Source organism: Syngnathoides biaculeatus, chromosome 6 (assembly GCF_019802595.1).
Source record: "Syngnathoides biaculeatus isolate LvHL_M chromosome 6, ASM1980259v1, whole genome shotgun sequence".
NCBI classification, from domain to species: domain Eukaryota; kingdom Metazoa; phylum Chordata; class Actinopteri; order Syngnathiformes; family Syngnathidae; genus Syngnathoides; species Syngnathoides biaculeatus.
Window position 1 is genome coordinate 6,593,785 of NC_084645.1, and position 22,943 is coordinate 6,616,727.

Here is a 22,943-nt window from a genome sequence, read left to right on the forward strand (position 1 = left end):
AATGCGATTTTGTTGTTCAGTGAGAGGGGGATGGTGGGCAAAAAAATCTGGGCTTTGCCCTTGGGGAACTTCTGCCAAATTTTTTTTTTGATCAGGACTTAGAAATTTTATTTTCAATTTTTGTCTTAATTTTGTTCACAGATATCGCCAGAATGCACCTCAGCCATCCATATTTTCAAACATTTTCCAGGGGGGCATGCCCCCGGACCCTCTAGCAGGACTTCGCCCCTTCGGTGAGAACAGATCCACCAACAAAGTATTTGTATGCGTTCAGACTTTTATTCGCTGTCAAACTCGTATGTGTAAATGTCGATGACTTATTCACCTGATACGTGTATATCCAGTTGTCCAAGACAAGCGGAAGCCAATTACCCGTCAAATTTCTTGTTGGCGAAAACAACTTCAACATTAAATATGGATCCTCTATGTCAAGTGTCTCCAACATTTCCATGTGACTTTGTTTATTATCACCTTCTAAATGTTTAACGGTGTCAGACAACCTAACTGGGTGTTGTGCTATAAGACATTTTCGTTTCATCTCAATGGAATTAACTTGCAACACTGCTTTGTTTGACTGCCAATGTGGCGACATAAACAAAAATCATGTGATTTTATGACGTAGGTGCACGAGCTCAATTAGAGGTTGGTCACTACTGCCACTAATGACTAATTACAGACTAAACACCCTCAGTATCCAGTCTTATACTGAGGAGTGAACACCGGGGCTTTCTGTCGATGTCATCACGTGAAAGAGCCAATGTTCACACTGGGGGCACTCAAACTAGAGATCACGCCCCTGGTCTAAATACTTATCATGCTTTGGTTTTGTTGATCTGGAAAGTTCATGTATTTAAACCTGAGGGGCAAAAAACTTTGTACTCCTTGAGGGAAGTCAACATTAACTACAACCACAACTGTGACTCATCTGAAACAAACACTGACACATTTAAGTTATTTATTTCATCTTATTGCAAGTATTCCCAATATACAAAACAATTCATTGAGCCAGTTCCTAAATATTCATATATACTGTACATAGTGACAATGGGAACAATCTTCTCCTTCCCCATGTTATAAATCCCATAAGTGAGGATAACTGTATGCCCCCAAAAAGTAGATGATCACAAGTACCTGGCAACAAGATATGACAAAGAATATGCTGTAAAGAGAGTTGAAACCTGTTACTTATGGTGTTCAAATACTGTAATTTAATAACATTTCCCGCCTATACTTACTACAGTTCAATTCAATTTCAAGAGACCATTTCACGTCAAATCTCAGTCTCTTCCAGTTATACAGTAAATAACCGATTTAATAATTAACCCCTGTGCGCACACACGCACGCGCACACGCACACTCAATATCTTTCATGATGCCAACAGAATTTTCAGAAGACAAAAAGTAGCAGTCTTTGTAAAAGAGGGTATCCTGTGAATCATGATGGACTGATGACTTGCATTTTAGTATTTCTTCTTTGTGGAGATTTAGTACATTTATGTATCCAGTCAGTCAACCTGTCACTTTAAACTCCTTTGATTAATTCTGAAGGTGATGAAATAACTTCATCCAAAATCTTTTCTTCCACACTATGCACACAATACATGGTGCAATTGCATCTGATCATTTAAGCATACAGCAAAATTACACAAGCTTACCTCAGTTTTCCCCACCATCTAACTTTTGCACATTTGTGAATGAGAAATTTAAGTTCAAAGAAATGGAAAGGCCAATGCCCAGACTTTTTTTAAACAGCTTGAAGCATCACAAGACAGTGTGAAGCATGAACCCAAATCAGTGTGGAACTTTCATCTCATTTTGAAATAACATGATAAATGTGCTTTTGTATACAGGATTTAGGTTGGATTTGAATGATCTATTTCCTTTTCTTTATTATAGAACTACATGACTGGTCCCGTCCAACATTCTGTGCCACTAGGCCAGCTCCAGTCTCTCAAACCCATGTACATAATGCTGCTGTTTTGGAACAAGTTTAAGTTTTTCCCCTTTCATCGTCACAAAGAACCACTCCATGCCTAACTTTGCCTCAAGTCTGCATGGGGATTATCTGTTTGAGCAGATCAGTTGGCCATGTCCTGAGGAACCTCAGGTATGAGCGAGGAGAAAAATGTTTTGAAAAAGACCCAGGCTGTCCACATGACAGACACCCTGTAAGGAGGAACCAAAACAGCTGTCGCTGGCTCACGTTCAACTGATTCTTCAGCATCAGCGGAGAGGTCCCTCTGTCCTTCAGCGAGCTCAGCGACCTGACAAGATGTGACAGTAATATTAACATTAGTAATAATTATGATCATTTTTATTATTAAATAAAAACAATATAATAGTACGCGTACAGTGGTACTGCTCTACTTGCGAAAAATTTATGTTACTAAACATCTCTTTTGGCAAATTTTGTCTCTAGTTACAAGGGAAATTCAGGATACGAAATGAAAAAACTAGGCATTGGATTCCCCAAATTCCACTGAACGGAAACATTGTGTATCTTGGTTTGGGTGGCGTGAGAGACCTGCTCTCCAATTGGCTATCGCCATAGCATCTTCCTGGCATCCCATTGGCTAGCAGGGATGTCAATCTTTACCCACGGTGCTTTTTGACTCACTTGGACACTTAACTGTCAAAGAATCACCCTAGCGCTGTCACACATTTTTGTTTGTATTTTTGCAAGTGTATCTATCTTTCTTCACCATGGGCCCCAAGAATCTTTCGTGGAATTAAGTTGTGCGCGTGTGTACGTTCATAGGTATGTTTTCTCTCTGCTGTCAAAATCTGCCACCTCCTCCATTCCCCATGATGCCTTTTGCTTGTCAGGCATGCATCTCATCCCATCGGCGCCTAACACCAAAGGTAAATGAACCTAATATTTGAAAATTTATTTTTTACATTATGTACTTCTGAGTTCTTATTTTTGGTGGCCAGAGGTTGGGGGGGCATGGAATGGATTAAGCTATTTACATGTAAAATGCGCTTTAACACAAAAAAATTCACATTACGAAACGAGTTCTGGAAAGGATTAAATCTTGTAAGTAGAGGTACCACTGTAATTAAAATTATATTGATCTTCAAGTCAACATGAACCGTAGTTTAACACACAGGATTAGGGATTATGTTCTCATTTTCTTCGTTGTGCTGAACTTCAGGGGGATGCAGGTGGTTGGGTCCTTGGATCTGCTCTCGCCATCTAAAGGGTAACCGGCCTGTAGTGTGACTGTACAAAAAAATAAAAATATATATGTTTTTACTTAACTTGAATCAAAATGAGATTCAGGACCTTTTGAGAACATGAAATTGAAAATGTACGAGCCAAATGTCTCATTACGAGACCAAACGATTCTTCGGTGTTTGGTTATATAATACAAAAATATTTCCAGCACATGATCAAGCTAATCAAACGTGTTAACAGCCACCCATGAAGAAGACACCTGGCCACACTGACTTTTTCTCCAGTTCTGATTGAGAAAAAGTCATGTGCCAACTTTTTTTTTTTTTTTTGACTCAAGCTCCTAAAAGAATCAGAATTGAGAATCATTTAGACCTGGAATTGAAATAAGGAACTGGGATCACTAAAATTCAGATGCCCGACCTTGTACACAATACAAGACATTTTGTCACTCTCGTCAAATATGTCAATCTGGGAAATCTGCCATGATTGCTAATTGGGCCAATATGGGGCTTAAATCCTGTAGTCTTATACAGCAATAAAGCCACAATGTTAAAGCACTGAGTTGTGAGTGCATCAGTGAGTCAATATTAATTACATGAAATAAAATGTAACAATCATATTGTTACTATTTCTTGTAGCAAAATGTATTATTTATCATCATCATTTATTATTTATAGCCGGAAGTTTATACACACTGTGTAAAAACTTTTTTTTGTCTTGCTGTCTTAAGTCAAATTAGATTAAACCCTAGACTAAACTTTAAACTGCCCCCTTTGCACAACTGTCATTGCACTGGCCTATAACGGGAACCGCGAACGGGTAAAGGCACTGTAGTGAAGGCAGTATACAAGCCTGACACACTTATCTCTTACCTGTCCTAAACGAAGAAGACTTTGCATCTTCCACATCTGTGACTCTTATAAGGAATAACCAGGATTAACTGAATATCTCTTGTTCTTTGTTCTTGTTTGTTTGTTCTGAATGTCGTACCAGGGTGGCACAGACTGCCGGGGATAAAAACCTTGTGTTTTCTTTCATATTTGGCCAATAAAGATGATTCTGAGTTGTGGACTTAAATACATCTCCACGTGTGCCGTCAATTAACTCACGTCAGTTGACCTATCAGAGGTTTCCAAAGCCATGACCTCATAATCTGGGTTTCCCCAAGGATCTTTAAAGACATGATACTTTGTGTGTGTAAACTTTTGATTTTGAAGAAAACATAAAATTCTCTAAAAGAAAAAAATATTGTGCCATTTTAACAAAAATAGTTGGGTGATCCTTACTGAAATGGGAGAGTTTTAGTCTGTTTTGACTTCTGAAGGACACAAAAAATGAAATGTGTATTTCTACAGGATGTAAACCTCTGTCTTTAATTATGTATGGACAGAAGACTGCTTGATTTATAGGGTCAAATTTGTATGTGTTGCACTTGAGACCATATAATACACAAAAAATTACAGTATGTGATAATTTAACACAATTTAGGATTATAAAACAGAATGTCTGTGCTTGCATTGATACGATTAACGGAGTAGACTCACAGGTACATGAGGAAGAGGGTGCCCATCACCAGAAGGAAGCGACTGAGGTTGGAGTTGAAGTACACAATCATTAGCAGCACACCAAGTCTTGCAGCGGAGTACAACCAGTCCAACCAGTCTCGCTCCATGTCTTCCTCATCCTCCACTACAGGGCCACCCTGAGCATTCATTCGCATGTTCTGATTGGCTACGCCCGCATCAATGAATGCACCATCTTGTGCTGGGTTCGGGTTGGCTGGTTGCAGATTGTCGATGGGGTTCTGATTGGCCATGGGTGCTGGTACAGGTACCTGGTGGGCAGGTACAGGAGGGTGATGGCCAACAGTTGCAGGTGCTATCGAGGGGCCGGCTCCAGCTGCTGCCATAGCTGCTTGGCTGATAGTAGAACACAGTATGATCAGAACAAGTCAAACTTGGCACCAACCTATAAGTACAGTAAACTATTTTTTCACATGGGTTACAGTCCAGAAAAAAACTTAAATTACATTTCGAAAGTAGCGATCAATTATTTCTTATTGTCAAATACAGAAGTGTTGGGACAAACAATTCTTCGTTTTTGTTTTATGCTGGAAATATAGGAGTTGAAGAGAGGCACGGCGGAGCGTCTTTTGTTGGCTGGGTACTCCGGTTGCCTCACACATCCAAAAAACATGCAGTAATTGGACACTCTAAATTCCCCTTACACCGAAGAAAATCAGTATTTAAACACCCTGCTATATTGCAAGTTCTCCTATTTAGGAATCATGGAGGGGTCTGAAATTTTCATCGTAGGTGCATGTGTACTGTGAGAGAGATAATCTAAAAAGAAAACTCCAGAAATCACAATATATGACTTAACGATTTATTTGCGTGATAGAGCTGCAAATAGATAATTGAAGACCTGTATCAGCTAGAATTCTGACCCTCAAAGACCTGTTAGTCCGCCTTTAAAAGTCCACCTCCACTCCATGTATTATCGTGAATCATATGCACCTGTGTGAGGTCGTTAGCTGCATAAAGACCTCCGTCCACCCCATACAATCAGTAAGACTCAAACTTGTAACATGGCCGAGACCAAAGAGCTGTCCAAAGACACCAGAGACAAAATTGTACAACTCCACATGGTTGGAAAGGACTACGGAGAAATTGCCAAGCAGCTTGGAGAAAAAAGGTCCACTGTTGGAGCAATCATTGGAAAATGGAAGAAGCTAAACATGACGGTCAATCTCAATCAGAGTGGAGCCTCATGCAAGATATTACCTCGTGGGGTCTCAATGATCCTTAGAAAAGTGAGGAATCCGCCCAGGACTACACGACAGGACTTTGTCAATGACCTGAAAAGAGCTGGGACCACCGTTTCCAAGGTGACTGTTGGTAATACACCAAAAAGTCGTGGTTTGAAATCATGCATGCCACGGAAGGTTCCCCTGCTTAAACCGGCACGTCACACAGCCAGGAAAACCAAGGACTGAAATATATCAAGGGTCTGGCGTGGCCTAGCCAGTCTCCAGACCTAAACCCAATAGAAAATCTTTGGAGGGAGCTGAAACTCCGTGTTTCTCAGCGACAGCCCAGAAACTTATCTGATGTAGAGAAGATCTGTGTGGAGGAGTGGGCCAAAATCTCTCCTGCAGTGTGGGCAAACTTGGTGAACAACTACAGGAAACATTTGACCTCTGTAATTACAAACAAAGGCTACTGTACCAAATATTAACATTGGTCTTCTCAGGTGTTCAAATACTTGTTTGCAGCTGTATCACACAAATAGTTTAAAAAAAAAAGACATACATTGTGATTTCTGGATTTTTCTTTTTAGATTATCTCTCTCTCTCAAAGTGTACATACACCGACGATGAATATTTCAGACCCCTCCATGAGTGGGAGAACTTGCACTATAGCAGGGTGTTCAAATACTTATTTTCTTCACTGTAGGTGTGATTCTGAGTGCAAATGCTCGTTTGTACATGCCAAGTGATTGGCTGGCAACCAGTTCAGGGTTACCTTGCCTTCTGCCCAAAGTTAGCTGGGTTCGGCTTAAGCACTCCCACTACGCTCATGAGGATAAGACGCTCAGAAAATGGATGGATGGATCTGGGTTTAAAGATCAAAAGACTGAGGCAAAAGTTGTATTTTTATTTCATAGTTTTACATCTAAAATGTAGTAAAGAACTGTGGAGAAAAAAAAGAAATGGGTCCAAACAGGTTGGAAAAGATAGCAGAAGGTGTCTGGTGTGTTATGTGACAGAAGAGTCTTTGCTAGGATGAAAGGCAAAGTTTATAAAACAGTGGTGGGGCCAGCCATGATATATGGGTTAGAGATGGTGGCACTGGAGAGACAACAGGAAGCAGAACTGGAGGTGGCAGAAATTAAGATGTTGAGGTTCTCTCTAGGAGTGAGCAGGTTGGATAGGATTAGAAATAGGTTAATTAGAGGAAGGTTAGGGTTAGAGTTAGAGTTAGTTCCATACAAAGTTGGATGTTTTTGAGACAAGGTTTGAGAGAGCAGACTTCGATGCTTTGGACATTTCCAGAGGGGAGAGAGTGAGTATATTGGTAGCAGGGTGCTGAGGGTGGAGCAGCCAGGCAAAAAGAGAGTGGAAGACCAAAGTGAAGATCAAAGGATGTTGTGAGGGAAGACATAAGGGCAGTGGGTGTTATAAAGGAAGATGCAGGAGATAGGCTTAGATAGAAAACGACACGCTGTGGCGACCCTAATGGGATAAGCTGAAAATAAAAAAAGATGTAAACAACTCACGAGAGGACACATTGTTTGAAGCCATGAACTTTTCAAGTGAGTAAAAGTGGTGCTTATTTTGGGCTTTGGGTTTCACGTGTGAAACACCCTTTGTCATCATATGCTTCACAGCAAATGAAGAGATTTTTATGAGAGAAAGGTGAACCATTTTGAAGCTGAGAAAAGTGACAAAATTTATCAGAGTTTCCTAACCTCCTCGTTGAGGGAGGGTGGGAGCAGGTTTTTAAGATTGATGAACCAGGCCTTTTTTGGAAGAAGACACCTTTGCATACTTTCTTCTTCAAGGACCATGTTTACAAAAAAGCATGTGGGGCAATAATGCAGGTAAGTGAACATAAAGCCTCTACAAGCCTCTCTGGAGAAAAAGTCAGTGTGGCCACCAACACAAGCCTCTTTACCTCTCTCAGAATGCAATGCAATGTTGATGAGAGAGAGACAGAGAGAGAGAGAGAAAGAGAGAGAGAGAGGAGAGAGAGAGAGAGAAGAGATAACTGCACAGGCGTGTGGAGCAGCGAATGTGAGAAGAGATAGAAACAGAAAATGAGCTGTTGCTAATGTGTGCAGTGAAAGTTAAATGATGGGGACCAGGGAGGAGTAGTGTTTTAGAGAGGACACATTGATGCCAAGTGTTTAAAGCCTTACAATAAAGCCTTTCGAGCAGCAAACCGGTACTTCATACCATTATTGTTCCGCCAAGGCGTCTCCCGAGTCTCACTACCACACTCAGGTGACCGTTGCAGGAAAGGTTAACAAAGGTTTTATAATTAAAGATTTAATATGTGTACTGTTGTAAACTTAGTCTCAAATAAGTATAAATACTCTTTACATATGAAGAGTTTGTTTTCAAAACGCAACATAGGCATTTTTTTCAGATTTACGAAACTCGCGCCAAAATTATACTATTCGGAGCTGGATAATTTTGGCGCGAGTTTTGTAAATCTGAAAAAAATGCCCATGTCGCGTTTTGAAAACAAACTCTTCATATTTTAATCATTGTGGTACCCACATACACGTACACAAAGTTCCTGAGGCAGTGGGGTGGTCCTACTTCGCGGTTTTTCACATTTCACTGATGGTTCCGGTCCAAATTAGCCATGAAAAATGAGAGATTACAGTATTTTTAAAATATTCAATTTAATCTTTCACAAAAAGTGGCCGCATGCTAACCTGTTCCAGTGGATTTTAAACGTGTGGAACAGCATGAAAGAATCAACTATCACAAATGGATTAAAAGATTGGACTGCTATGTGAGGAGAACAGCACAACTTCAGTGATAATGCGAGATGAAAATGGCATTGAGAGCGACAGACTGAAATGATAATGTGAGATTTTCTGAGGCTGTTCAACCCCAATACTTTAGTGGTTTCAGAGAACAGGAGGAGGATGAATCAAAACAAATTTAGTATTTTGTTATACTTGAGTAATTTACTGCTTTGTTGCAGTCACTGTTTGGAAACAAGGTATGTAAATATTTACAAAGTCTCTGTGTGAATATCTAATTTTCATAACATACCAGAGCGTACAATATACAGTTGATCTGCAGCATATGGTCTGGTGGGGCTTATGTATGGTGGGGAGGGGGAACACGAAAAAGAGTGGGTGCGGCCTATAAACCTGTGAGCGCTGTCGTCCGGATAATATGGTCCCCTGTAAAGCTGACTGCAACATGATGTGCAATTAAATGAGGGATTACTGTGTAGCAGTAAAGTTAATGTGCACTTTTAAAGGGTTTCTCCACTGTTGTTACAGGTACACCATCAATCGTTGGGAATATCCTGCATACATATCATGCAAGATGGTGGCCCCAATTTAATGATTAAACTGATTATTTCAGAACAAGGAAATTTCCAGCACTTAAGACAATGTTTGCAAAAACAAATGTTCTGTTTAAAATGCTAAAACATATACTCACTATTGCATGTAATATTGTCGAGCATAGACATGTTGGAGCCACATAAGTTGTTGGGGGCTGTACAGAGAGTAGCCTGGAAATGCTGGTTGAGTCATCTGTGGTGTTCCAGGCCTGTAGGAAGAAATGAGAGTCCTACATTATTGTTGCTAGCTATTATTATCTCCCATATCACCAAATGCATTTTGAGCTTTTCCCACCTTTTGCCAAAAAAAATAAATAAAATAAAATGAAAAAATCAAAGAGAGCGCATAACAACAAAAGTTACAATATGTATTTTAAACAAGGCTCAAATTGACATGAAACAACTGCTAGGATGCAAACCAGGTCAGTGGTGTGTTTCAACACCTGTTTCATATCCATCTTACAAATACAACTTCCTTGCAGTTCATTCACTAGGGAACAATTTTTTTGTCCATTTATGTCTGACAGCTGGTTGTTTAATTTTTGAGATTGGAATCCAGAACTGATCTCGTTTTTTTCCAATCATGTCAAGATTTTGAACAAAGTGAGAACAAATGAAATATACACTCCTGTTACAAGCTTTGAAAACAAAAACAAAATAGCATAAAACAAAATAGAATTTCAAATGGCATGCCCAGGGTTACAAGATTGGGAAAATCCATGATACAAATCTTAATTCCCAATATGCTAGCTTTCTGGTTGCAGATATTGATCGTAGTGACCGATTGGGAGCTATAAACACCTCTCACGCCACTCTCTCAATTGTGACTACATAAACAAGTTGCCGTGTAGCTGTAGATTTGTCCAAACGTAAAGAGATGGCAAGTTTGCTATCTGTAGCATCAACTTTGGAGGAAAAAAAAAAAAAAAACTTGACATGCTAGAAAAAAACTGACTGCAATTATGGAATCAGGATGGCAATTTTAGATTTAATCAGCATAAAAATTTAACAGATTTTTTTAAATTGTTCCCCAGTGTTAGACACTGCTCCAAATAAACCCCCCCCCAAAAAAAAAAACCAACCTAAAATACGGTGTCAATTTTTTCTTACAGTGTGTCAGGCAATGCACGAACTCCTGGGAGTGATGGTGGCGTGTGTGTGTTCATTGACGTAGCAGCTGAAGTTGAAGATGCCTGCCTCCTCTGTCTAAGATCTGCTGTTATATTGGCTGAAGCAGGGGGCGGTGTGGGGCTTGGAATCAAGGGATGCTGCTGGGCTGGTTCTTTAACCTAATTTCAGACATGCAAACACCAAAGGCATGAAAAAGTTGGTCTAAAAAACAGAGGGGAATCCCCATAACACGAGACTAAGACTAAAAAAAACGAAAAAAAAAAAAAAATTAACAAGCAAGCTGGAAGACTCTTGAAGACTACAATAAGCCAAAATAAATTTTCTTTGTGCAGAAAAACATATCCTTAAACTGCTCAAGTACATGTTGCAGTCACTCACATTTGAAAAGTGTGTGGTCAGTCATGCCCGCAGATAATGTTGCGGGTGTGATTAGGGATGGAATCTCAAGACCTTAAAATAACTTACTGGATTAATGTAACATAACTGTAAATTAAAAAAAAAACAAAAGAATAACTAAAATAGAAAACAAAAATTTCAAACTTAGAAATGTTCATTTCCAATTTCAACTGATATTAGTAGAACGTGATATAAAACGGTATTTAAATTTTTCATCAATAAAAATTCTTGATCTGACAAACTTTATCTGAAGAAAAGTTAAATGCACTGGAATCAACATGAACGGTCTATACCCGCAATGTTTTGAAAATGCAGAAAGTTTAGTTCAACATAGTCGGCGTTGGTGGCAACAAACCAGCGATATATTGTAACAAACATTCCCGTCAGAAATCGTGATGTATTATTATAATTTAGCGTAATTTACGGCGGTAACTATTGTTAATCCATTGATGTCCCCCCCACATTACTGCAGCTGTACACATTCTCTTTTTTGCCGCAATCGGACAATCAGACGAATGGTCCCTACCCTTCCTAATTTCTGGTTTGCTTAGAGACCATGATGGATATCATGTGTGCTTTCACGATGCTGAAGGATTTCGTGTCTCCCCCCACCCCTAATGGCTGGCTTTATTCCTCGATAGTTCCCACAGTTCTGCAAATTGCCTTTGTTCTTCATATGGGAACTTGCACACTTTCTTGTTTCTCAGGCATCTTCTCATTTGCTAGTATTCTGTTGAAGAAGTTGGTCAAAAATGCCACCTCTCCAAATAACTTTGATACCTACAAAGGTAGGTCATCAGGACCAACTGCCTTTCCATTTTTCATCCGCTTTAGTGCCTAACCTTCCCCTTACTAATCATTGCCACTTCCTAGTCCATCCCACTTTCCTCTGCTACTCTTATTTTCTTCATTCATCAACTTTGCAAAGTATTCTTTCCATCTATTTAGCACCCTACTGGCACCAGTCGACACATTTCCATCTCTATGCTTAATCACCCTTACCTGCTGCACATCTTTTCCATCTCTATCCCTCTGTCTGGCCAACCAACCTGTAGAGATCCTTTTCTTTTCTTGTCTAACCAGGTCAGGGTTGAGAATGACCAATTTTGAAAAACACAGAAAATGTCTGTCGTTGGGGTGGGGGGGTCCTAGATATTTTTTGCACCTATCGGAACACAGAGTGCACAGAACTTTGTCGGGAATGTCCACTTTTTGTATGTGTTCAGTTAAACATGATACCGTTTTTGGTCCTATCTGCACGGTTACACTTTTTTCAAGCAATGCCCGTCTGAAACAGTTTTTGATTTCAGCATCCTTGTCAATTGCCCTCGCTCGATCTTCATACTTTTTTCCTAAACACTTTTGCCATTGAAAAACTTTGAACACCACGTCGCTCAGTTCGCGCTAAGTCCAACGCGCCATTACTTGGCTAACTAACAAGTTACACTGCGATTTCTGAGAACCGAGAACACATGCACATGGCAATGGTGAAACTCTATTAACCACTAACACGATTGGATCGTTATACTGTATAACTCTGTTGTCCAATCGAGTAATCTGCCGCAAACAAGTTTTAATGTTTATGTCGCAAAATGCAAATATTTACACTACCGAGCAAGTTAGAACGGCATATGATAGTCGTGGTTGTGCTAGCACTGAGCTGAATTTGCAGCTCGGAGCCCACCACCGAGAGGCAGGCGCACGATACCCTACCCCTATCATTCCCAGAAATTTTCTCAACGGATTTGCGCTTATCTCAAGAATGGTCATTTTGGTCTGAAAAACTCAGAAATCTGCCGATCGGTGGAAAATTCTCATCCCTGTGGTATACATGTCGCCATATTCCTCGTTTAACCTTCGCCACCTCTACCGTTGCCCTACATCGGAACTCCTCTCTTCAGTCTTCTCTGTGTCCCACTTCTTCACTAACCTCTTTCCTTATAGGACTTACTGTATTTTGGTGTTCCACCACCAAGTCTCCGCCTCCCCTTTCCTATCAGAAGACACACCAAGTACTCTCCTGCCTGTCTCTTGGATCACCTTGGCTGTCGTAGTCCAGTCTTCCGGGAGGTCCTCCTGTCTATTGAGAGCCTGTCTCACCTCTTTCCGAAAGGCCACACAACATTCTTCCTTTCTCAGCTTGAACTACATGGTTCTCTGCTCTACCTTTGACTTCTTAATCTTCATCCTACACAGTCAAGCTACACTCTCCCCTACCACCACCTTACAGTCAGTACTCTCTCCAAATTACATCGTCTGGACAAAATGTAATCCACCTGGGTGCTTCTTCCTCTGCTCTTGTAGGTCACCCCATGTTACAGGCTCTTCTGGACAAAAGTGTTCACTACTGCCATTTCCATCCTTTTTGGCCACCACCATCTGTCCCTCAATGTTGCTTTCGTGGATGCCATATTTATCACTTCTTAATTGATGCAGTTTCCTTCACCAAAATGGCCATTACAATCTACACCAATCACAACACTCTCTGGCTGGGTTGTCCTGAACTATTTCATCAAGTTTCTTCCAGAATTTCTCTTTCAACTCAAGGTCACATCCTACCTGTGGGGCAAATCACATTATAGATAACCCTCTCAATTCAAGTTTCAGCCTCATCATTCAATCTAACACTTTTTTCACCTCCAAGACATTCTTAGCCAGCTCTTCCTTTAAAACAGGGGTCTCAAACTCATTTTACCTCAGCGCCGCTGGAGGCAACGACCATCTGAGGTTGGGCCCCAGCCTTGGCACAGATGCCCCCGTGGCCAATTTCAATTAGAGAAAAAAAAAAAAAAAAAAAAAAAAAAAAATCAATATTCGCAACCATCTTTAAAAAAAAAAAAAACAATAAAATAAATAAATTAAACATGAAGATAAACGAGGAGGCAGCACGGGTGTGCAACTGGTTAGACTGTTGGCCTCACAGTTCTGAGGTCCGGGATTCAAATCCTGGCCTCGCCTGTGTGGAGTTTGCATGTTTTCCCAGTGCCTACGTGGGTTTTCTCCAGGCACTCCGGTTTCCTCCCACATCCCCAAATATATTCATTAATTATGGACTCTAAATTGGCCTTAGGTGGGATTATGAGTACGACTGTTGTCTGTCTCTATGTGCCCTGGGATTGGCTGGCTCAACTCCTGGGCTTTTCCCGTCATCGTCCCAACATCCAAAGTCTCTACACTCAGTTGTAGGCTTTGTGCATTCCTCTGTTTTTTTTTTTTTTTTTGCCAAAGAATCCACTTTCCTCCTTTTCTTTGTCTTTGACACACAGGAGCTAAATTTAAGGCCATAAAACATGCAGACTGGTTGGGCGAACTCCCATGCACCCCTGAAGATCCTGGTGAGGGTGCAGAGCTGGTTCACTGTTCCATGGCCAGGATAAAAACCACATTGCCGATCCTGAATCTGAGATTCCACTTCCTGACAGACCCTCCTCTCCAGCACCCCTGAATAGACCTTACCAGGGAGGCTGAGGAGAGTGATCCCCCTGTAGCTGCAACACACCCACCGGTCACCCTTCTTAAAAAGGGGGACCACCACCCCAGTCTGCATATCCAAAGGCACTGTCCCCAAAGTCCACATGATGTTGCAGAGCCATGTCAACCAGGACAGCCCCACAACATCCAGAGCCTTTAGGTACTCCAGGTAAAACCATTCACCCCTGGGGCCTTGCCAGTGAGGAGCTTTTTAAAAGGAATACAACGGTGATAGCTTACCTCGATGATTATCTAGTTAGTCCATTATAAATATAAGCATATCATCCAAAAAAAAAAAAAAATTCTTGTAAAACATTGCAAATAACTTTAATGCACTCTTTTATCCCAGTAATCACATTTTTGCATGAGCAGCGCCATTTTTTACTATTTTTACGAGATCACATGACTTAAAAACAGGAAGTGACGTATCCCGCGCGCAAACAAAGGAATGCACAATCACAGTGCTGATTTCTCAGATTTATCATTTGATGAAGAAATAGCAGTATCGGTTGATCAGGAAGACGGAGGAATATGTCCATACAGATTTTAACCTATGGGTGTAAATAATGGTGAATATTTGGATGGATCTTCGGACGGGAATGACGCGGAGCCTGACTAGCTAACTAACCACAGGCGCAGATGGGTTGAACCCGATCGTGTCGGAACAACTAATTTTGGAAAATTTTGACAAAGGTGGCTCAAAGAAAAAAAATATGAGTACTGAAGTTTTAAACAAGAATGGACAGCTTTTGTGGAGAGGGAGGGTTCTGCTGTGTGTTTAAATTCACAGATGGGGAGTATGCCAAAAGCATTCGTACTTGACATTGCCAATCAACATTTTGCCCACTTCACAAAAAGACAAGATAACCAAAAAAGATATGCCTTTGTCGGCAAGAACTGTTCACCAACGTACCATCATGATGGCAAATCAAATTGAATTACGTTCACAATCCACGGATGGAAGTCTCAATTCCTGCATCACGTATGGAGCACAAGAAGTCACATTAATAGTAAGAAGTACTTTTGTCATCATTGGTTAGCAACATCATGTTATTTAAAATAATTCAGAGACTTATTGTAAACTAAAAGTGTTGGTCTTAAATAAATGTGCAAATACACTACTTATGTCATATGGCTCAGGGAGACCACACTTCGCTGGCCACTGGATCCTTAAATGTTTCTTTTTCTGACTGGGCATAATATTCCACCGAGCCTACGGTCGTTTTTTCTGTTGGCCAACAGAAATATGACAAAGGCCACTGGATGTACAAGCTATCTTCCCCAAGTGGCCAGTTTAAAAGTGAAAAAAATGAGAATGGATGGTGTTGTTTTGATTTTCTATTTATTGGAGGATTTATTAATATTGAGTAACATTTACAAAGAAAACTCAGTCATCCCGACTGCTGGTGGGGCTTGCAACGGCGTTAGCTTCCATAGCCCTACGGCTACAACGAAAGTATGCATTTCATTTCCACATCACCGATCACCCACCACTTTAAATATTTAAACACTATCACCAATACCAGCTACTAAAAGTTGTTCCCAAGAATAAAAAAAGATTCTGGGGTCATGACATCACATATCGTCAAAGGTAACTATATCGGAATACATTTCCAAAATAATGCTCCCAACCCTGACTATACATAAAACAAGCAAGCAACCAAACAATATTCCACAAGCATGACCACCGTCGAAGAAAAATAGATAAATCTGGACACCAGCAGAAAACTCGAGTCATTTAGCCAACACCATACAACAAAGCAAGAGGAAAGACAAAGAAGACCACCAGCTCCATTTATTTCTGCAATGTTCTACCCAAATTTGTATCTCAGTACGAGCTGTAGTGACAAAAAAATATTTACTTCAAAATATTTTATTAGGTCTACATATTTATGTATTCTTAATTATTTTTGATTTGTAACAAAATCTCAGTTAAAATACTGTTGTGCCAACTTCACTTTGCATAATCTCCTGTATCAGCCAGAACAAAGTTATTAATAGGTAAATATTGCCATACAATATTTTTGTGCAATGTTTTGCAGTTGGCATATAAAGCACTTTACAAAATAAGCGCTGTTGTTCTTAAACACAGTGTCTATCAATAAATGTCCTGGGATCTAGGTGGAGATTTACAATTTTTTTTAAAGAATATCACCAAATTATCGTTATCGCACAATTTAAGACAAATTTAGATTTCTCCCCATGGCTCTACAAAATCACACACCGCTACTCTAATGTTACACTTTCTCACCTTTTGTCTTGCTCCCAGATGTGCTTTGGGTTGCATTTTAGCAGAAAAGACTAGATGCAGTGTGGGAATTGTATCAGTCTGAAAAGGCAAAGAGAAAAATTAGGCACCGGTGTTTAAATTTTTTTTCCATTTCACTGAGTTACATTCTCTTCATCATGGAAATACCAACTGAATATCAAAGACTTTGGGGCTGATTATGTTGCACATAGTATAGAGCTCATGCACGTGACGTCACAGATTGCACGGCGCCATATTGCCGGTCAAACCTAGCTGTTCTGCACTGCGGTAGCCATTGAACCAGAGCAGATTTTTCAAATTGCTTGGGACCTGTTGTGCTGTTGGTTGTCACAACAGACGAGACAGATATTTAAAGAGATCATTCTATAGAATACCAGCTGAAAAGACCAGAAAATATTGATGGATTCTGGCATTAAACATGATGAATGGTGCCGAACCAAAATACACACACACCCGTGTAGCGATTGCGTCATTTCAGATAGGAATTATTCTTCTCAATCTCAAATTACCAAGAAGTACTTATATTGCCAAGTTGGCTCATTTGAGAACAATGCAAAGGGAGGTGCGCACCCCTTTGGCCACGAGATTTTTTTTATAAAACATACTGTTAAATGGTGACATCTGGTTACTTCTAATAGTGTAAATACAGGGAAATCATAATATTTTGAAAACTTAAAATATGAGTCCAAACAACCAAAATGATTTTGCCAAACTTCAAACATAAAAATGTAGACTGAGTAAACTTTTTATCAAATATGCTACTGCACTCACAAGTTATACTTCAGAAATAAGTGCACAATATGAGAGAGAGAGATCATGAAATATAAAAGTGAGCGCTAAAATGCGTGGTTTACAGGGCCAGTCCTACAGATAGGCCTAATCGTATTACCAGTTGTCAATTATATAATATTTGAGAAATTTACATTCAACTTACCTTTGTGTTTCCTGGTTTGGATATGCTCCTTGATATTTTTTGCTCCTATTGGAACACAAGAGTGCACAGCACTTTGCCGGGAACGTCCACTTTTTGTATGTGTTCGGTTAGACGTTGATACCGTTTTCGTTCCTATCAGCATGTTTACACTTTTTTCGAGCCATGCCCATCTGAAACCGTTTTTTACCCCTTGGTTTTTATCAATTTCCCTGGTTTCGTTCCAAGATTTTCGCCATACTGGAAAACGTGCAGACCATTCGATAACATATGTATGCCGTAGTAAAGAAAAAAATTCTCAACAAATCTACATGTTTCACAACAATAACATTTTCAGCTGAAAAAACTCGGAATTCTGCGAATCCGCGGAAAATTCACATCCGATATTGCTTATCTGTGTGGCAGGAGTATCGTTCCCATTTTCGCCCACCTTTTTACACATTATGGCCCAAAAGAAGAAAGCCGGATTTTTTAGCAAAGCTGGTCCAGCCAAAAGAAAAGCAATTACCATGGAAACGAAGCTTAACATCATAAAAAGATTGGCGAAAGGAGTGACACCGACGATATAAAGGAGAAAGCCCATATTTTGGTGCACGTGAAGGGTTTCGCCCCTATGAAGGATACAATGTTCACAAAGCAACTTTTTTGTGAAGAAATAAAAAAACAAAGCAACATTCTTCTATCGTTGCTGAGATGGAAATATCACTTGCGTTATGGATTGGGGATCTGAATCAACGTAGGCCTAATATCAGCCTGATGATCATTAAGGGAAAAGGCATGGCGTATTTTCTTAACTTTGAAAGGGCAGAAAGGCAAGGATGCTGAGGAGGAAATTACCCCTAGCAAGGGCTACCTGTACATGCTTCCTAAGCAATAGCTAAGGACAGCCTCCCCCCATTCTGCACCATCCCCCTCTCGCTGTAATGCTAAGTAAAGCATCTTGTTTTTTAATTTTAATATCTTTTAATTTTTAATAAGTACCCATACCCACCCATTTTCTGAGCTGCTTAGCCTCACAAGGGTCACAGACCTGGAGCCAAGCCCAGCTGTCATTGTAAATTTTGACTAACAGTGAAATCAGACTTATGCGGAAATTTGGGTGATGTCGCCAATGGAGGAACGGATCTCGGTCGTACACTGAGGACTCTCCCCTGCCCCCCAAAAAAACTAAACGCCACAAAGAGTGGGCACGACCTGTTAACTGCGGTGTGCTGTCGTCCAGTAAATACAGTACTAACTCATACATACCTGTCCAAAGAGCTCTCTTATGTGAAAATAGTCAGGTAGAAGTTTGCCAGCATAGATTAGCCTCTGGTCACTCTCAGCCTAATGGAAACAAACAAAAAGAATATGATAAATTGTACAGTACTTACTACAACCTAAGTAGGTAGGTTCTAAACCAGGGGTGCGAAAATAAAATTCGTCATGGGTCACAATGTAATTATGGTTTCCCTCAGAGCGACATTTAAGAGTGTCGAATCATAGAAATATGCGCAGTTCATTTACTTAATTTCGTAGCAGATTGATTAAGGAATATTCTTCTTCTTTTCCTTTCGGCTTGTCCCGTTAGGGGTCGCCACAGCGTGTCATCTTTTGCCATCTTAGCCTATCTCCTGCATCTTCCTCTCTAACCCCAACTGCCCTCATGTCTTCCCTCACCACATCCATAAACCTTCTCTTTGGTCTTCCTCTCGCTCTTTTGCCTGGGAGCTCCATCCTCAGCATCCTTCTACCAATATACTCACTCTCTCGCCTCTGAACATGTCCAAACCATCGAAGTCTGCTCTCTCGAATCTTGTCTCCAAAACATCCAGCTTTGGCTGTCCCTCTAATGAGCTCATTTCTAATCCTATCCAACCTGGTCACTCCGAGCGAGAACCTCAACATCTTCATTTCTGCCACCTCCAGTTCAGATTCCTGTTGTTTCTTCAGTGCCACTGTCTCTAATCCGTACATCATGGCCGGCCTCACCACTGTTTTGTAAACTTTGCCCTTCATCCTAGCAGACACTCTTCTGTCACATAACACACCAGACACCTTTCGCCAGCTGTTCCAACCTGCTTGGACCCGTTTCTTCACTTCCTGACCACACTCTCCATTGCTCTGTATTGTTGACCCCAAGTATTTGAAGTCATCCACCCTCGCTATCTCTTCTCCCTGTAGCATCACTCTTCCCCCTCTACTTTTCTCATTCACGCACATATATTCTGTTTTACTTCGGCTAATCTTCATTCCTCTCCTTTCCAGTGCATGTCTCCATCTTTCCAATTGTTCCTCTGCATGCTCCCTGCTTTCACTGCATATGACAATATCATCTGCGAACATCATGGTCCAAGGGGATTCCAGTCTAACCTCATCTGTCAGCCTATCCATTACCACTGCAAACAGGAAGGGGCTCAGAGCTGATCCCTGATGCAGTCCCACCTCCACCTTAAATTCCTCTGTCAAACCTAAGGCACACCTCACCATTGTTCTGCTGCCATCATACATGTCCTGTACTATTTTAACATACTTCTCTGCCACACCAGACTTACGCATGCAGTACCACAGTTCCTCTCTTGGTACTCTGTCATAGGCTTTCTCTAGATCCACAAAGACACAATGTAGCTCCTTCTGACCTTCTCTGTACTTTTCCACGAGCATCCTCAAGGCAAATAATGCATCTGTGGTACTCTTTCTAGGCATGAAACCATACTGTTGCTCGCAGATACTTACTTCTGACCTGAGTCTAGCCTCCACTACTCTTTCCCATAACTTCATTGTGTGGCTCATCAACTTTATTCCTCTATAGTTCCCACAGCTCTGAACATCCCCTTTGTTCTTAAAAATGGGAACTAGAACACTTTTCCTCCATTCTTCAGGCATCTTTTCGCCCGCTAGTATTCTGTTGAATAAGTTGGTCAAAAACTCCACAGCCATCTCTCCAAATTGCTTCCATACCTCTACCGCTATGTCATCAGGACCAACTGCCTTCCCATTTTTCATCCTTTGTAATGCCTTTCTGACTTCCCCCTTAGTAATCATTTCCACTTCCTGGTCCTTCACTCTTGCCTCTTCAACTCTTCCTTCTCTCTCATTTTCTTCATTCATCAACTTCTCAAAGTATTCTTTCCATCTATTTAGCACACTACCGGCACCAGTCAACACATTTCCATCTCTATCCTTAATCAGCCTAACCTGCTGCACATCCTTCCCATCTCTATCCCTCTGTCTGGCCAACCTGTAGAGATCCTTTTCTCCTTCTTTCGTGTCCAACCTGGTGTACATGTCTTCATATGCCTCTTGTTTAGCCTTTGCCACCTCTACCTTTGCCCTACGTCGCATCTCGATGTACTCCTTTCGCCTCTCCTCAGTCCTCTCAGTATCCCACTTCTTCTTCGCTAATCTCTTTCCTTGTATGACTCCCTGTATTATGGGGTTCCACCACCAAGTCTCCTTCTCCCCTTTCCTACCAGATGACACACCAAGTACTCTCCTGCCTGTCTCTCTGATCATCTTGGCTGTCGTCGTCCAGTCTTCCAGGAGCTTCGGTTGTCCATCGAGAGCCTGTCTCACCTCTTTCCGGAAGGCCGCACAACATTCTTCCTTTCTCAGCTTCCACCACCTGGTTCTCTGCTCTACCTTTGTCTTCTTAATCTTCCTACCCACCACCAGAATCATCCTACATACTACCATCCTATGCTGTCGAGCTACACTCTCCCCTACCACTACTTTACAGTCAGTAACCTCCTTCAGATTACATCGTCTGCACAAAATATAATCTACCTGCGTGGTTCTACCGCCGCTCTTGTAGGTCACTATATGTTCCTCCCTCTTTTGGAAATAAGTGTTCACTACAGCCATCTCCATCCTTTTTGCAAAGTCCACCACCATCTGCCCTTCAAAGTTCCTTTCCTGGATGCCGTACTTACCCATCACTTCTTCATCGCCCCTGTTTCCTTTACCAATATGTCCGTTACAATCTGCACCAATCACAACTCTCTCGCTGTCTGGGATGCTCAGAACTACTTCATCTAGTTCCTTCCAGAATTTCTCTTTCAACTCTAGGTCACATCCTACCTGTGGTGCATAGCCGCTAACCACATTATACATAACACCCTCAATTTCAAATTTTAGTCTCATCACTCGATCTGATACTCTTTTCACCTCCAAGACATTCTTAGCCAGCTCTTCCTTTAAAATAACCCCTACTCCATTTCTCTTCCCATCTACTCCGTGGTAGAATAATTTAAACCCTGCTCCCAAACTTCTAGCCTTACTACCTTTCCACCTGCTCTCTTGGATGCACAGAATATCAACCTTTCTCCTAATCATCATTGATTAAGGAATATACTGTATATTATATCACAAAATCAGACCACTTGCACGTTATAATGCAGACATGCAAGGGAGGAGCGCCCGATTTTTTAAAATGTTTCAATCATAAACACAGTCACATTCACAACTATGGGCAATTTATAATGGTCAATTAACCTACCATGCAGGTTTTGGGAATGTGGGAGGGGAACCTGTCGAACACGTAAATGCCACAAGGTCTAGACCAGATCTGACCCCGGGTGCTCAGAATCTTGACGCAGGTGTACTAAACAGTCGGTCACCCTGCTGCCCGATACCAGTATCGAATATTTTAAATCTTTCATGCATCTAAATGTGTTAAACTTGACAGCTTTAGGTGCAGTGCATTCATAGACAACACTACTGCCAAATTCAAAGAAGATAATCAGTGCAGTTAGTAAGTCTCTGCCAAAGTCAATCAAAACTGCGTAACATCGTCATCATTTGCTCTACAAATCTTTTTACTGTAATTGAACATCTGATTTTGAAAGTAATAATATTCCTGGTCGGTACAACGCATATGCAAAAAATCTGTAATCTGTGCCTACTTTGATATTGTTGTCATATGTATTTAGTATAAAATAAGACATTAAATCATCTTAATTAGGATGCCCCAGTACTTGGGAGAGGCTGAAAGTGTTTGGCAACGGCTGCTTACTGGCTTCAACCAGCTCGTCTTGACATTCCAACACTGAGTTAGCTTCCGCTGTTAGCCAAAGCCTCAAAAGACTCACCAGTTTAATCGGATAAACCACCGACAGATGTGTTTTCAAGTCTTTCACCGTCCAGTTCAGATGGACCCCTTCGACTGTTTGGTCCTCCACAGCCTGGCTGGGTGTTTTTACGAGAATAGTTATCGTATTCTGTCGAGACTCCTCCACGTCCATTTTTCACTTCTCACGTTGGGGCTTAAGTTTCGACGACGACTCTATATAGTAGCAAGCTGTACGTTGAACTCGGTCGCACGGTCACAAAAAAAAAATAAACGAAGGAGATTGTTTTCCGTCAAAATCAAAACTTGTATACAACAGTTGGACTGTTAATAGCGTTTCAGGTCCGAGCAGCGTAAATGTTGTTGCCAAACAAGCAGTGTGGCCGCTTCTCATTGGTCAACGCGTTCGGACGTGGGGTTATCCCCCA

At 41.0% G+C, this 22,943-nt stretch overlaps 1 protein-coding gene across 1 annotated transcript; it reads right to left on the minus strand.

The window, feature by feature from the left end:
- Positions 1-941: 941 nt before the first annotated feature.
- Positions 942-22,921, minus strand: herpud1 (homocysteine-inducible, endoplasmic reticulum stress-inducible, ubiquitin-like domain member 1). The gene is made up of 8 exons (XM_061821399.1): positions 22,538-22,921; positions 18,717-18,794; positions 16,520-16,597; positions 10,381-10,559; positions 9,369-9,479; positions 4,723-5,097; positions 3,109-3,223; positions 942-2,264 (listed from the first exon to the last, which is right to left on the minus strand). Exons 1-8 carry the CDS (start codon positions 22,688-22,690, stop codon positions 2,079-2,081), a joined length of 1,275 nt encoding a protein of 424 aa, XP_061677383.1. The 5' UTR covers positions 22,691-22,921; the 3' UTR covers positions 942-2,078.
- Positions 22,922-22,943: the final 22 nt, after the last annotated feature.